At 53.1% G+C, this 14,195-nt stretch overlaps 1 protein-coding gene across 5 annotated transcripts in view; it reads left to right on the top strand.

Moving 5' to 3' along the window:
• Positions 1 to 14,195, top strand: part of SMG6 (SMG6 nonsense mediated mRNA decay factor) — a gene marked incomplete at its 5' end in the record, with an annotated part of 165,735 nt that overhangs the window by 118,766 nt on the left and 32,774 nt on the right. Inside the window, one exon of one of the 5 annotated variants that reach the window (XM_084651034.1) lies at positions 5,725 to 6,127. The exons of the other annotated variants lie outside the window; for them this stretch is intronic. Coding sequence (XP_084507160.1) covers positions 5,725 to 5,910 — 186 coding nt within the window. The 3' untranslated portion in view covers positions 5,911 to 6,127. Of the gene's footprint in view, positions 1 to 5,724; positions 6,128 to 14,195 lie in introns of those variants that run through there. 5 annotated transcript variants of the gene reach the window in all.

Raw genomic sequence — 14,195 nt, 5'->3', positions numbered from 1 at the left:
GATACTTTCAAAGAAATTAAACCTTTTGGATTGGCCTGGAACATTCGCCCTGGAGAGAGATAGAGAACAGGATAGTCAGGCATCAAGTAAATACTCCATGGCCATAGAAGGAGCTCTGGCCTTTAACACAGAGATGGTGGGCTCTGATTCCAACGGCTGGTTTCAGGTCTCCTCCCCGAGGGGCCAGCTGCCGTTGTGTTGCAGAGAGTGGAAATCTCAGGCAAAGGAGTACTGACTGCATTGAGACAAGAAAGCTGTCACTCTAGAAACATCTCCTCCAGGGGATAGCCTGAACACAACCCTTCCAACAGTTAATGGACACTGGGATGCAGTAGTGTCCCTTGGGGCGTTGAACATCCCCAGCTCAGGATGTTGCTGCCTGTCCTTTCCATACCTTCCTCAAAGCAGGGCAGGACTGTTCCCTTGGACATTTTCTAGTGTGTCGTGCAGTCTAGGTTTGTGTCCTCCAAGCCCGGGGGCTCCCGCCATTCCCTTGGGAGATGGATCTCATACTGTCAGGAAGCGTGTCCTGAGCTTCAGCCTACCTTTCACTGTCTTTCATCTCCTCGCACCTAATCATGCTTCCTTGAACTGCTCAGAGCTCCTGCTCACCCTTCTGGCAACCTGGTCTGTTGCCAAGACATGGCCAGGTGCTGAGCCCCTCCTCTCTGAACCTCCCTTCAGGTTGTTGATACCTTCCTGGTAACAAGGGATGCACACCTGAGCTTTGCCTTCTCATTATAATGTATAGAGAGGCAGAGACCACTGTGCTGGGTGATGTGTGCAGCCCCAATCCCTTTGGTCTTTCTGGGACTAGGCTGGGTAGGATCCTCCTTGGGAGGGATGGTTCCAGAGATGCTTTGAGTGCTGAGCAATTAGGGCTTTTGCTGCAGTGACCTATCGATTGCCTGGCATGGCCAGACTTCTTTGCTCTGTCCGGGAACATTGCTGCACAGCCCAATAACCCCCTAGCATACCGTTTGCACAGTGTTGCAGAAAAGTGAATTGAAAAGAGAATGCACCTTATAAGAAGGTGAGAAATCTTTTTCCACTGGCTTCCCTCTTGCTCACTAGGGAATAGTACTTCACAGCCACAGTCGTGTTGTCCAGGTTGTAAGGCCACTCCTGGGAGCGGGATATGGAGTCTTTCACCTCTAGGTTGCCTGTTTTCTCAGTCTTCACTTTCTCTTGACCTCTTGTCCTCTGAGTTGTCAGCTCTCTCTGTCCTGTCCCTTTCCTCCTAGCCTTCTTTCTTGTCTTCTTTCTTCACTTAGTCTCCTCTGTAGCTGTTAGCTAAGGATACTGTAGTTAAAATCATTTCACATAGAGCCCAAGTTCTTCAGGGGTTCCAAAGGTCGATTTCCATCATACCCAAAGCAAGGAACCCAGGGGAGTCAGCTGCAGTCAGGGATCTGCAGCGGCCTGGTATCTTACTGCAGGAGGTGGGGAGAAGCACATACCAGGACCTGAAAATACAAGTAGCTCTCACCTGGGTGGAAGCTGCTGCTCTCAGGGAAATTGAGTTTTTGTTTTAGAGACCATCAATGAGTTCATTAGTCAGCAATGATCCCGTCTGCTTTAGATTTTGTCCTTCACCGCCCCTTCCCCTTCCTCCTCCCCCTTCTGCAGGATCTCAAGCTGTGACAGGAGATGAAGTAAAACGTTAAAGTTTATTGCAAAGTTCATCTCTGAATCATGCTGCAACTTGCATGTGTTGTGTTGGCAACTTCAAGGGGATGCTACCTGGTAATTAATTAGGTGTCAAGAGACAGCCCAGAGGTTCCAGGTCTTATATTCTTGCTAATAGAAATTGTCTCCTTTTACATGGTTCTCCTCAGCTTGTCTCTATTTCCACAGGGCTGGAGAGAGCCTAGCCACCCATAGGTGTCTAGATCACACCTTCCCTTGGCTTCCCTTCTGCATATGCTAGCTCTTGCCTTGAATGGAACATGAGTACAATTAGCCCAGTCCTGAAGCCTCCCTTTGTCAGCCAAGCCGGATTCTGATCTTTTTTCAACATTGCCCTGCCAGGGAATCCTGCCTCACTTCTCCCTTCCCCATCTCCTCTCACTCTCGTCTTTGCACTTGTTCCCACACTGAGCCCTGCACCTGGAACCCCTCCCCATCTTCTCATTTATACTGCCTGCTCAGGGCCCACTTCTGCCATGCAGCCCCTAAACGCCACTCTTCCCTGCCACCCACCCGCACCCAGTACTGACAGACGCACTCCTGGCTCACCCAGAGCAGTTGAGCTGTTGGTTTTAGATTGTAAGTGCACAGGGCCAAGAACCAACTCTTTTCAGTGTCTCGTACAGCGCTGAGCATGCTGCCAGCACTCAGCATGAGTAGTAATTCTGGGTCTCAGCCTTGTGCCAGGCAGGCGCTTGGCACAGCACAGCCCTCCTCCTCCCTCACCCCCAGCCCTCTCTTCTTTATTAAATACACACATCCAATCCCAGACCCCTTGGCTCCTTTACTCCAGGCTCTGACCCAGGGCTGCTTCTTACTGTCCCTTCCACTGCCCCCCGACCCCATTCCCTCCAAGTTTCTGACCTCCTCACCCCTATACTCAGCCCCATCTCTCACTCTATCTTGCCTCCTTCCTTTTAGCATAGAAGCATGCACTGCTGTCCCCTATCCTTAAAGGAACAATCACCTTCAGTCCCACCTGTTTCTCCAGCTACTGTCTCATTTCCCTTCTCTCTTGCACATCTAAGCTCCTGGAAGTAGCTATTAACCAGTGCTGCTGGACAAAGGGTCTTCTAATGCCCTTCCAGGTACACCACCCCATCTGGTTCCTGCCCTCTCCACTCGAACGGCTCTCACTCACTAAGGCTGCATCTCTAGTAGAAAACCTGTCCCAGAGTAACTAAATCCATCAACACGTGCACACCCGCCTGGGCTCCTCAGTGGTTGCTCCCTGGCCAAGTCTTTGGCCTCTCCTCAGTCCTTAGCCTCCTTGAGCTTTGTCAATAGCCTTCAGTACTGTTAATCATATTGTCATCCTTAGGCTGTCATGACCCTATATTCTCTTGGTTCTCCTGTATACCCTATCCTTGGGCAATCTTAGCCCCTTTGCATAGATTCAGTTATCTCTGTGCTAATGACTCACAAATGTACTTCTGCCCTACCCTGCCCAGTCCTGCATATCTGCCTGTCTCTGACATCTTATCCTGAGGATGGATGGCTGCCAGCCCACACTCAGTATGGCGTAACTCCTTTGTCCAACCAAGCCTTCTTCGTTTCTGCCATCCTGCACTGCAGTGAGCAGCAGCAGCAGCCACCCTGTCACTGGAGGTCCCCTGTGAAGCTTGTCTCTCCTTCTCCCCACACATCCTCACCATAGTCAACTCTTGCTGCTGTTTTGTCAGCCACGTGTGGAAAATCAAACCTTCCTTTTTGCCCTGGTGGCTGAAACATTTGTTCATGTCCTGGTCATCTCCTGCCTCAGTTACTGCCATTCTCTCCTGTCAGGCGTGGACACCGAGGTGACCTAGCTCAGGAGAGCTAGGGGAAGTGGGAGGACAGGGTGAGGGATGGGAGTACTCTGTGGAGGTCAGCTGCTGCTTTGTTTGTGCCATTTTAAATCCACTGCTGGTCAGGCACAGGCAGCACCAAGGGGAGCTGCTGAGCAAAGCGAGATGTGGTGGGGAGCTCACTACAGGCTCAGGAGGCTGTTCCAGGTGTCAGGAATGATCTGAGATAGACACATTCTAGTGCAGAAGGTGTAGACAGCGAGCTAGCTGGCAAGCAAAGGCTGCATTATGTGGAGTGCCCAGAGGAGATGATCAGAGATTCAGGTGGGAGCAGAGCTGTGAGATCCCAACAGATGTTAACAGGATGGGAGGCAGAAGGCGTCAGGAAGCCAGTGAGAGGCATTGAGGGGTAGGAGTGACATGGTCCTAACGGTGGCAGAGGGAAGCATGTTGGATTGGGTGGAGATGGGGTCGGTGCTCGGGTGAGAGATGATCATGGTGTGGGTGAAAGGGTTGGGGTGCATGGAGTGGAAAGGATGGAGGCTAGCAATGCTGGACAGGAAGAAATAAGATCTGACAACAGTCTGAGGGTGGGTCAGAGGGGAGGTGACAGGCTGGGGTGACGAGGAGGGCTCAGCGGCAGCAGGACATGATGAGTTTGAAGCAGTCGTGATGTGAGATGGTACCTGAGCCAAGAGAGTGGATGAGGCCAACCCAGCAGAAGAGGAAAGGGTTGGGCAGGAGGCAGCCAGGGAGACGCACACATTGGTTGGGGAGCCTGTTACCGTCGCTGCTGCAGCTGCTCTTGGTGCTTGTTAATCCATTGCAACACTTGACTTGATCTGATCCTAGATTAGTGAGGTGTTTGAGGCAATTTCAGTTGTTTTCTCTTTTAGCTTCTCCAGATCCTCAGGGCCTGGAAGGGGTGGACAGGTGCTGTGTTGATGGCCACATCTGTCCTTTCCCGCCCTCAGCACTTTCCCAACCAGTAACATTGGGAGGAAAATGTTCCGTGCTTGGTCCCTCCCCAGATGTGGCATCTGCCCTTCCTGGTTCAGTTTGGCTGTTTAATGTTTGCTGTGTTTCTGTTACAGGAGAGTGAAAAAAATCCTTTCCCATTTAAAAATTCTATGTACTGGGCGGGCGGGCGGCACTAATGCAGTGTGCCCGGTACATGGCTGCGTTGGGCGAGCAGGCGGCACTAATGCAGTGTGCCCGGTACATGGCTGCGTTGGGCGAGCAGGCGGCACTAATGCAGTGTGCCCGGTACATGGCTGCGTTGGGCGGGCGGGCGGGCGGCACTAATGCAGTGTGCCCGGTACATGGCTGCGTTGGGTGGGCAGGAGGCACTAATGCAGTGTGCCCGGTACATGGCTGCGTTGGGCGGGCAGCTGGCACTAATGCAATGTGCCCGGTACATGGCTGCGTTGGGCGGGCGGGCGGGTGGCACTAATGCAGTATGCCCTGGTACATGGCTGCGTTGGGCGGGCGGGTGGCACTAATGCAGTGTGCCCCGGTACATGGCTGCGTTGGGCGGGCGGGCGGCACTAATGCAGTTTGCCCCGGTACATGGCTGCGTTGGGCGGGCGGGCGGCACTAATGCAGTGTGCCCCGGTACATGGCTGCGTTGGGCGGGCGGCACTAATGCAGTGTGCCCCGGTACATGGCTGCGTTGGGCGGGCGGGCGGCACTCATGCAGTGTGCCCCGGTACATGGCTGCGTTGGGCGGGCGGGCGGCACTAATGCAGTGTGCCCGGTACATGGCTGCGTTGGGCGGGCGGGCGGCACTAATGCAGTGTGCCCGGTACATGGCTGCGTTGGGCGGGCAGGCGGCACTAATGCAGTGTGCCCGGTACATGGCTGCGTTGGGCGGGCGGGCGGGCAGCACTAATGCAGTGTGCCCGGTACATGGCTGCGTTGGGCGGGCGGGTGGCACTAATGCAGTGTGCCCTGGTACATGGCTGCGTTGGGCGGGCGGGTGGCACTAATGCAGTGTGCCCTGGTACATGGCTGCGTTGGGCGGGCGGGCGGCACTAATGCAGTGTGCCCGGTACATGGCTGCGTTGGGCGGGCGGGTGGCACTAATGCAGTGTGCCCGGTACATGGCTGCGTTGGGCGGGCGGGCGGCACTAATGCAGTGTGCCTGGCTGCCGCCAGGCACTCACTCTCCGTTGGCCTTCGAGGGAGCTCGGGACTGTCTGTGACTCAGGCTGAGTGACTCCAGATTTTTTTTGCTTTTTCTTTGTAGAACATAGTAAATCAAATGCTAAGAGGCCGTTTTCCAGCTCCACACGAGTGTCAGGAGAGCACAGGTTCCCCAGCAGCCATGAGTCTGTGGAGCGTCGTGTGCCGTTGTGTGTTAGAAGATGTACACCCCATGCCAACTGCGTGCGCCGTAACCCTGCCGTGGGAGCCGTACCTGGACATAGCCTGATTCATCTGAACTGTATCTGGGCAGTGGGATTGTTGCATTAATGGTTTCTTTTGTGTGGAAGAAATGAGCGTGTAATGTTTGATGTGGCAATGAGCAGTGTAATACGCCTTCTGTTGTGCCCTGACCAAGTTGCTCAGATCTCACCAGTCACAGCTTCCCTTCATTCTGCTGCTTGTGAACTCAGCATTCACCTTGAACTCATCAGAATACACTCCATTCCCCCAGACCATCTCTCCCTCCTCTCTGGTCTGAGTCTGTGCAGTGTTCATTGGGTGGGGACCTGCTCTGTTCACACCAGGGCTAGTAATGTCTGGCCCACAGCTCTGCCAAAGGCCAAAATTGGCTCCTAGCACACAGCTGGATTGCAAGGACAATGTTACATGGAGGGTGGAGCAAGCACATACCCCTCTCTTCCTACTGTGCTTTCAGGAAATGTAGCTACAGCAGCTGTAAGTGTGAATGAAGTCAAAAGAATGGATCAGTGCCCCCAGCTCCCCCCCTTGTCCAGCCCCATCCAGTGTCCGCACCCCTATTGTTCTGGTTCCGCTCCTCCGTGTCAGGCAGGGGCCCAGCAAATGCTCTCTGCATCTGGGTCCCAGGAGGAGGAGCTTGGGAGAGAACAGACAAAGAATAGGTTTTCCCTTGCAGGGGAGCTGTGAGTTCCAATTGCTTGTTCCCCTTCCTAGGTGTGTTTTTAACACCCAGCCCAGCTGGAAATGAGCGACTCTGAGAGCCAGCCAGCCGAGCTGAGTGTTCAGTACAAGTAGCAGAGCTGTGTTTGCTGCTTCCTCAGAGACAAGGCAGCAGAGCAGGATCCACTCCGGTTCATAGTTACCTCTCTGGCAGGCTAGCGAAGCCTGTCCTGCTTGGAGCGGCCCTTTCCCGACTTTAGGCACACGACTCTCCGAACGTCAGCGGGAGTCCCCTAAGTGGCAGCAGTTCTCCGTGGAGCAAAGTACAGAGCAGCATTTCTCTCTCCCCAGACTGGCAGCTGGAAGCGGGGTGAGCGCGCTGCCTCCCGCCCTGCCCTGAGCATGCTGCCAGCGTGGTTCGTGTGGTGGCGGGAGGTGCCAGTATCATTAATATCTTCGGGCTGTGGTGTTGCAGCTGACCAAGTTGTGGAGACATTTTTCTGGTGTCATTAAACTTCCTCCCGTAGCCCCACCCTCTGTTTTCAAGGGAATTCAGGTTCCTAGGGAGCTCCTCCCCACAGACTGCACACCCTGCCTGGCTGTGCCACTCCCTAGAGCACTCTCAAACTGGGGGGTCACGAGCTGTCAGCCTCCACCCCAAACTGTGCTTTGCCTCCAGCATTTACAATGGTGTTAAATACATAAAAAAATGTTTTTAATTTATAAGGAGGGTCGCACTCAGAGGCTTGCTATGTGAAAGGGGTCACCAGCACAAAAGTTTGAGAACCCCTGCTCTAGAGGCAGTTGGCATCCCCGTTCCAGCTCCGCTTTGCTGGACATTCGCATGGCCCGTGCCTGGAGCCTGGTGCACACATTGGCTGCCCAGGTGGACAGTTGTTATTTGTAGGGAAATCTTTCCGTCGCTTCAGCTGCTTCTCATTTAGAGTTTGTGCAAACTCCCTGGGTTCCCTGAGATTCAGCCGGGCTGGGCTGCGGTGCAGTGTTGAGAGCAGCAGCAGATGGATGGGAGCAATGCTTTGCAGAGTACTGCTTTTGGTTTTGGGAGCAGAGACTTTACATCATGCTGCTGTGACTTAGGTACCTGTTTCCTCGAACAGCCTTGCTCCCTGCACATTCTTGCTCTGTCATTCATTGAGCATAATGCAGTTTGGGTTAGTAATACTACTGTGCCTTGCTGGCTTGCTGAGGGTCTGACAGTGTGATTCTGGCGTCTCCAAGGTGGGAAGAGCAGCATTCTGGGACTGGTGCACTCTGCAGTGTTTTAACTCTACAAAGTCACGTGAAAATCAGCAGGGCAACCCTCCAATTCAGGTGCTAGCCTAAAAACACATGAAGGAAATGAAACACACAACCTGCTAGAATTACACCGGGCCTGACTCAAGTCTACAAACATATGTTAACTCAGATTTCCTGCTGCCACTCCCCATAACTCCCCCAGTATACCTGCGTGTTAGCTCAGAGACCCTCTGGTCAGACTCTTTGATTTGCACCCACCTGTATTCAGTGGGGTGAAATAAGGGCTGAGTTCCCTTGGTTTGGAGGCTGAGGAGGGACTCTTTCTCAACTCCACAAAACAGCCTGGCAGAGTGGCCTTTCCCATGTTCAGTACCAGTCTGTCATAGCAAAACACTTCAGTTCTTTTCACATGCTACAAGTTACCAAGCAATGCAGCCAGTTTCCTCAGGGCAGGTTCCCAGTTCAGTAAGGTCTGGATTCAAACCTGTGAAAGCTACTTGTATTTGAGTCACTGAGGACAGGAGCAGAGCCACTCTGAGCAGTATCCAGGTGGTAGCTGCTTTATGACTTCTGTGGTTTTGAGCTGCTGAAGTTAAATGGTCTCATCCAACCTCAGAAGTTTTCTTATCCCAAGTTTCCAAAAAGAGGAGCAGAAAATTCCCAAGTCTTTCATCCCCATTCAAATATCCACCTAGGCAAGGAACTGGGGACCATAGAGTGGAATCTCAGATGACATTCTCTGGAAAGCAAACTTCATAGAGTGTAAGCATTCAATGGCTTAGCCTAGCCAGTGCCCTCTGCATGGATTTGGCCTGCGTCTGCATCTCTTCCTTTCCTGGGCAGATTAACAGAGGCTGGAGAGGGTGAATCACAGAGTCTGCCTGAGGACCCCGTCTGCTTTGAAGCCTTTGGCACTTCTGTGAGATATTTAAATGACAGACAGACATCCAGAGAGCCGTAAATATGTGCTTGGTGCCAGCTAAACCACAGAGAAGATACTGCATTTGTGGTGCAGGGAGGTTCAAATATTTGTGGTCAAACTTAAAATTTGACATAAAACTCTCATCTGTGATGGAAGGTGTCCAGGAGCTGCACAGAGGACGCACAAGCTGTGCAAACTCACCCAGACGCTTCCAGATTAGCTCCGCCAGTATGAGGCAGAACGTTCTAGCTCCTTAACTGTTGTTTCCCTCCCACTGTTAAGGCCATAAGTCAGATCTCCAAGGGATGCAGCAACCGGTGTCTGTTTCCATGGGCAGGACTCTACCATACTCTGGTTGTTACTGACACTGTTTTGTGTTCTGCAAACTTCAGAGAAGCTGGAGGCCCAACACTCCTTTCCTGTCAGACGGAATGTGTGCCTTCCATATTGCCTTGGAGCCACATCAGCTTCGGGCCTTGCTCATCACCAGGAACTTCACTATCAGAAGATGCTGGGAAACAGCTCAATGAGCTACTTCATTTCAGGCCAGCTCCACACTCTTTTACCAGGCAGGTCACTGCTGCCAGCTGGGGACCTTCAGAAACCATTCCTGGATTGAACAAGTTTCTCTGCCTTCAAATGAATGGCCTGTTTTAGCTTTAGTGAATCCACTCAGGCCGCAGAGAAAGGGCAGCGTGTGTCTGTCATAGGTGCAGACGTCCCTTTTTCCCTTGTTAAGCCATACGCCCTCCACCAGAGAGCCTGCTAACTGCTTTCTTATCTCTCTCTCCACTCCACAAAACAGCCTCTGACAGGGCACACATCCTCAGAACTGGCCAGGGAAGCAAATTGCCCCAATGCCTGAGAAGGGAGAGAATGGAGCAGGCAAGAGTCTTTATTTCCTGGGAGCAGCTCAGTCTAGGTAACCAAATGTTGGCTTTCCGTTGTCAACGCCCATCTGAGAGGAGGTCATGGAGTCTTCCTTCCTTCGCTGTCTTTCCCCCCACCTCAGTCTGGGATCAGCATTCCGATGCCACGGTCAGACCTTTAGGGCTTTGTTCTTCCAGTCTAGCATGGCTGGTAGGACGGGACAGGCTTCATCGGCCTGCTTTTGCTATTACTTTCAGTTGCTTGAATTCTTTTCTCTTCCCAGTAGTGCCCTAGACTGAAAGCTGCCCTGACCCATGGACGTCTGCATAGAATTGGTACAGATTGGCACTTGGCAGTGCAGCCTGGTGAACACAGAGCACCCTAAAGCTGGATGTAGGGCATCTGGAATGACAGGAGAGAACGTGGAATGCTCTGAAATTCTCCCCTTTGCTGAATGGCTACACAGTGGTGGGGAGCCTGAGTGCCATGTGTCTGATCATTATACAGACAGGGAACTACAGAGATGTAGTGGGGCTAAGGACAGATGGATCCCTGCAAGTTCTGATAGGAAATCCCTAGCTCCACTCTTCCAGAATCCCTTCGTCAGGCCTGTTGGAAGACCATGTTTCTAGCTTATTGTCATAACTATTGGTTTGAGAAGCTTGGTCGGCTGAGAAAGAGACTTCACCTGACCATAGCGTATTGGACGGGAATCACTTTGCCCACCACCAGAGTGCTCTCTGGACTGGAAGGCAACTGCTGTGTGGTGGTACACAGCACGCTACACACAGGGTACAACAGGAGCTAAGTTGAGCACTAACCCAGTGGGAATTTCAGGAAGAGTTGGAAATGTTGGGATTTGGTCAGGGTGCCAGGCTTCTCTGAGCTAGCTGAAGGCCATGGACCAGTGACAGGCTTACCCCATGAACAGCTCCATTCCCTGGAATCACAGGATGAGAACTCAATTCATGGGCAACATCTCCATAGCTGTCTAGACACCCCACCTCCCACACTGCAGGGTCTGACACTCTTTAGTGGATGGCACTGTGCCTCCCCCAGGGTTGGTACCCATCCAGAGGACATGATTTAATCTCTAACCTTGCTGGGCTTGGAACTGTGTGAGCTGGCCATGGTAAAGAAACACACTATCTGTCCTAGCAATAGAATATTGAACTGAGCATACAAATGGCTGCCAGCCGACCAATCCGTTTGCTCACTGAAGATGAGTTGGACAGTGGAACTGACAAAAAGATTGTCCAGCGCTCTTACCAGGTGATTAAAACATCAGGGCAGGTCTTTCCAAATGTTGGGGAAAGCCAAAAATTCAGTTTGGAAACAGAAACATTCCTCTCTGGGGCCATGTAACTGATCCTGCTTCTGTGGCCAGATAGGGAGCTCCATGCAAACCTCCAGGATATCCTGAGTGTATTATCCTATGAGAGTAGCACAGAGAGCCTTCTTCTGGCATCTTCGATTCGGTCAGGTGCTGACTCTTCCAGCAGGTACAGCCACAATGGGCACCCATGGGACTCTCAGGGTGTCTCCTCTACAGTGGCACAGCTCTGGCGCTATGGCTATGTCGCTGTAGCGCTGAAGTGTAGACACTCCCCACAGTGATGGAAGGGGGTTCCATTGATGTCGGCATCCCCCTCTCTGAGAGACAATAGCTAGGTCACCTGAAGAATTCTTCCACTGAGCTAGCTGCATCTACAGCCTGCTTTAGGTTGACCTAGCTACATCGCAAAGGGTGTAAACATTTTCACAGCCCTGAGGGATGTAACTAGGTCAATCTAACTTTTAGGTGGAGACCCAAGCCTTAGATCTGTGCCTGGGGAATTACCTCCCCTGAAATTCCTAACCCATTGAAGCCCTAGTCCTGTGTGATTGCATCTTCCCAGTACCGTTGCTAGCCAGGCAAACTGCAAATGCCAGCGGCAGTAGAGATGCTGAGATGACCAATGGTGAATCTCCATGAGAAGTCTGTCATTTGACTCTCCATTCCTATGTGGAGAAATGAGGGAAGATTTGCAAGAAGATGAACTATTAGTTGATCTGTTGCCAATCTGGAAATAGCTGTGAGGACATTCTGTGGAGCAGTGTGACAGAGAGGGGCTCTGCCGTTGCACTGAAGTGTTGACTGAGCTGCCAGGTTGGGACCTGAGGGGATGGAGATTTTTCACAGGCAGTTTTTTATATTTCCTCTTGCCTGCATTAGTAAAGGTGCATCTGTATCCCTGCTTCACCATCACTGGATGCTAGTCGGGGAGAGAGATGTGGCCCTTAGCATGCGTATTGTTTTGGAGGAGGCTTGTACCTGGTGTGACTGTGCAGAGATTCTGGCCTGTTGGGGGTACTGGTTTCTGGTGCTACAGCTCAAGTGTGGTATTGAGGCTTTGGGAGAGCCCCAGCTGGGCATGTACAGAATTCACTTTGAAATAGGTAAATTGTGCTCCCCTTTGCCTTCGGGGATCTGGGATTAGCAGGGCAGTGGGTGAGTGCAGCTGCTGTGACACTGGGTTCTCGTTTGTTCGTTGTATTACTGTAGCTCCTCGGAGCCCCAGTCATGGACCAGGGGCCCATTGTGCGAGGTGCTGTACAAACACAGATCTGATCCCTGCCCCAGAGAGCTGTGCTATGGATTATTTAGAGCCTTTGGGGGTAGGGAGAGAGGCTTTCCTTTGAGGTTGGGAGGGGAGGAAGAATTAACAATCTCCTAACTCTGCAGCCTGCTTCACAGTGCTGTGGAGAGCCTCCGCGCAGAGTGAACGATCAGTGGCACTGTGGGGCAGCCTCCTCAGCCGCTCTGCTGTGCTAGGCCTGTTGGCCCGAGTGCTGCCCGCAGGGAAAACAACCTGCGCTCTGAAACCAGCACAGGAATCCAAGGAGTAGGGCACAGCTGTCCCCCTCTGACCAGGTGTGACGAAGCGGGACTGTTCTTAATGTTTCCTCCAAATAGTATGGGGGTGCCTCAGTTTCCCCTAGGCAGTTCTTAAGTATCTAGGTGGTGGGGTAAGGGTGTATGATCGCTGCAGAGCCCTAGAGGGCAGGTGTGTGCAGAAGTCTGGACACAGAGGATGGCCGACACCCTGTTTCCTGGCAACTGATGGCCTGGGCCCTTCCCCCCTGCCAGGTGAGAGCTAAAGGGTTGGAGAACAGAGGAATCAGGTGACCTCCTGTCCCGGGGAAAGGGACAAAGCCCAGAGGAGGAGGGGCTGGAGGGAGTTTCAGTTTGGAGCTGGCTGGAGACCTGGAGTGAAGTGCAGACGTGGTTGTCTGGCTCACTGCCCCCCAAAATGGACCCAGCTGAGGGATCCTGTTCTCTGCACCTGCAAGCTCTGTGTTAGACCATGTTCCTGTCGTCTAATAAACCTCTGTTTTACTGGCTGGCTGAGAGTCCCGTCTGACTGCGAAGTTGGGGTGCAGGACCCTCTGGCTTCCCCAGGAGCCCCGCCTGATCAGACTCGCTGTGGGAAGCACACCGAGGGGCAGAGGATGCTGAATGCTCCAAGGTCAGACCCAGGAAGGTGGAAGCGGTGTGAGCTGTTTGCCGTGCAGACAGGCTGCTCACCGGAAGGCGACTGCCCCAGAGTCCTGACTGGCTTCATGGGGAGCAGTTCCAGAGCATTGCCCGGGGACTCTGTGACAAGGACCCTCTGGCTTCCACAGGAGCCCCACCTGAGCGGACTCGCTGTGGGAAGCGCACGGAGGGGCAGAGGATGCTGAATGCTCTGAGGTCAGATCCAGGAAGGTGGAAGCTGGGTGAGCTTTGTGTCCTGAAGACAGGCTGCTCACAGAAAGGCAACTGCCCCAGAGTCCTGACTGGCTTCATGGGGAGCAGTTCCAGAGCATTGCCCAGGGACTCCGTGACAACTGGTGGGAGCAGTGGGATCTACTGCACCCCGTGGACGGCGCTTCCTGCAGTAAGTGACTGGGGAGCAGTAAAATGAAGGGGGATTGACGGGGACCAGGCGTGCTGAAGATTCAAAGAGAGATGGTTTCAGGGGGTGGTTAACCCCTAGGAGTGTGTGACCAGAGAGAAGGACTTTTGCAGTAACAGGGTCTCCCAGGGGCAGAGGAGTCTGCAGCTCGACCCTGGCAAAGAGGTGGTGACCTTGAGAAGGGCTGGCACACTAGGGGTTCTCCCTGGAAACCGTGGGGAGCTGAGAGCACACAGGCCTGTGAGTCCACAACAACTTGGGAAGAGCGGAGTGATGGTCTGTCACTGTCCCCTTAAGAAGGACATTGTAACCCTGTGCAGAAAGAGAGGGTTGAGCATTGGAAAGTTCACCAAAGCACAGTTAATCATGCAGCTGGAGGAGGATGGCAGCTCGAAAGAACAGATTCCTGACCCCAAATGGGGCGATAGCAGGATCTGGGAGCCGCTGGAGTGGTGGCCAGGCAGCGCCAAGACTCCTGTCCCTGACCAGACGGGGGTCTTCATGATCGGGTTCCCCATCCAGGGATCGGAGATGGACGGGATTGGAGCTGAGTCCGAGAGAGCAAGAGGACTGTGAGAGACAGCGAGAGCCCGAGAAAGAGCTGCAGAAGCAGCAGCAGCATGAACTGGCAGTGGGGAGCGGAGAGGGCTAGGGGACCCCTCAGGG

The sequence above is a fragment of the Lepidochelys olivacea genome, assembly GCF_965140295.1.
Source record: "Lepidochelys olivacea isolate rLepOli2 genome assembly, chromosome: 17".
NCBI classification, from domain to species: Eukaryota; Metazoa; Chordata; order Testudines; family Cheloniidae; genus Lepidochelys; species Lepidochelys olivacea.
This window is presented reverse-complemented; position numbering and strand designations above follow the sequence as displayed.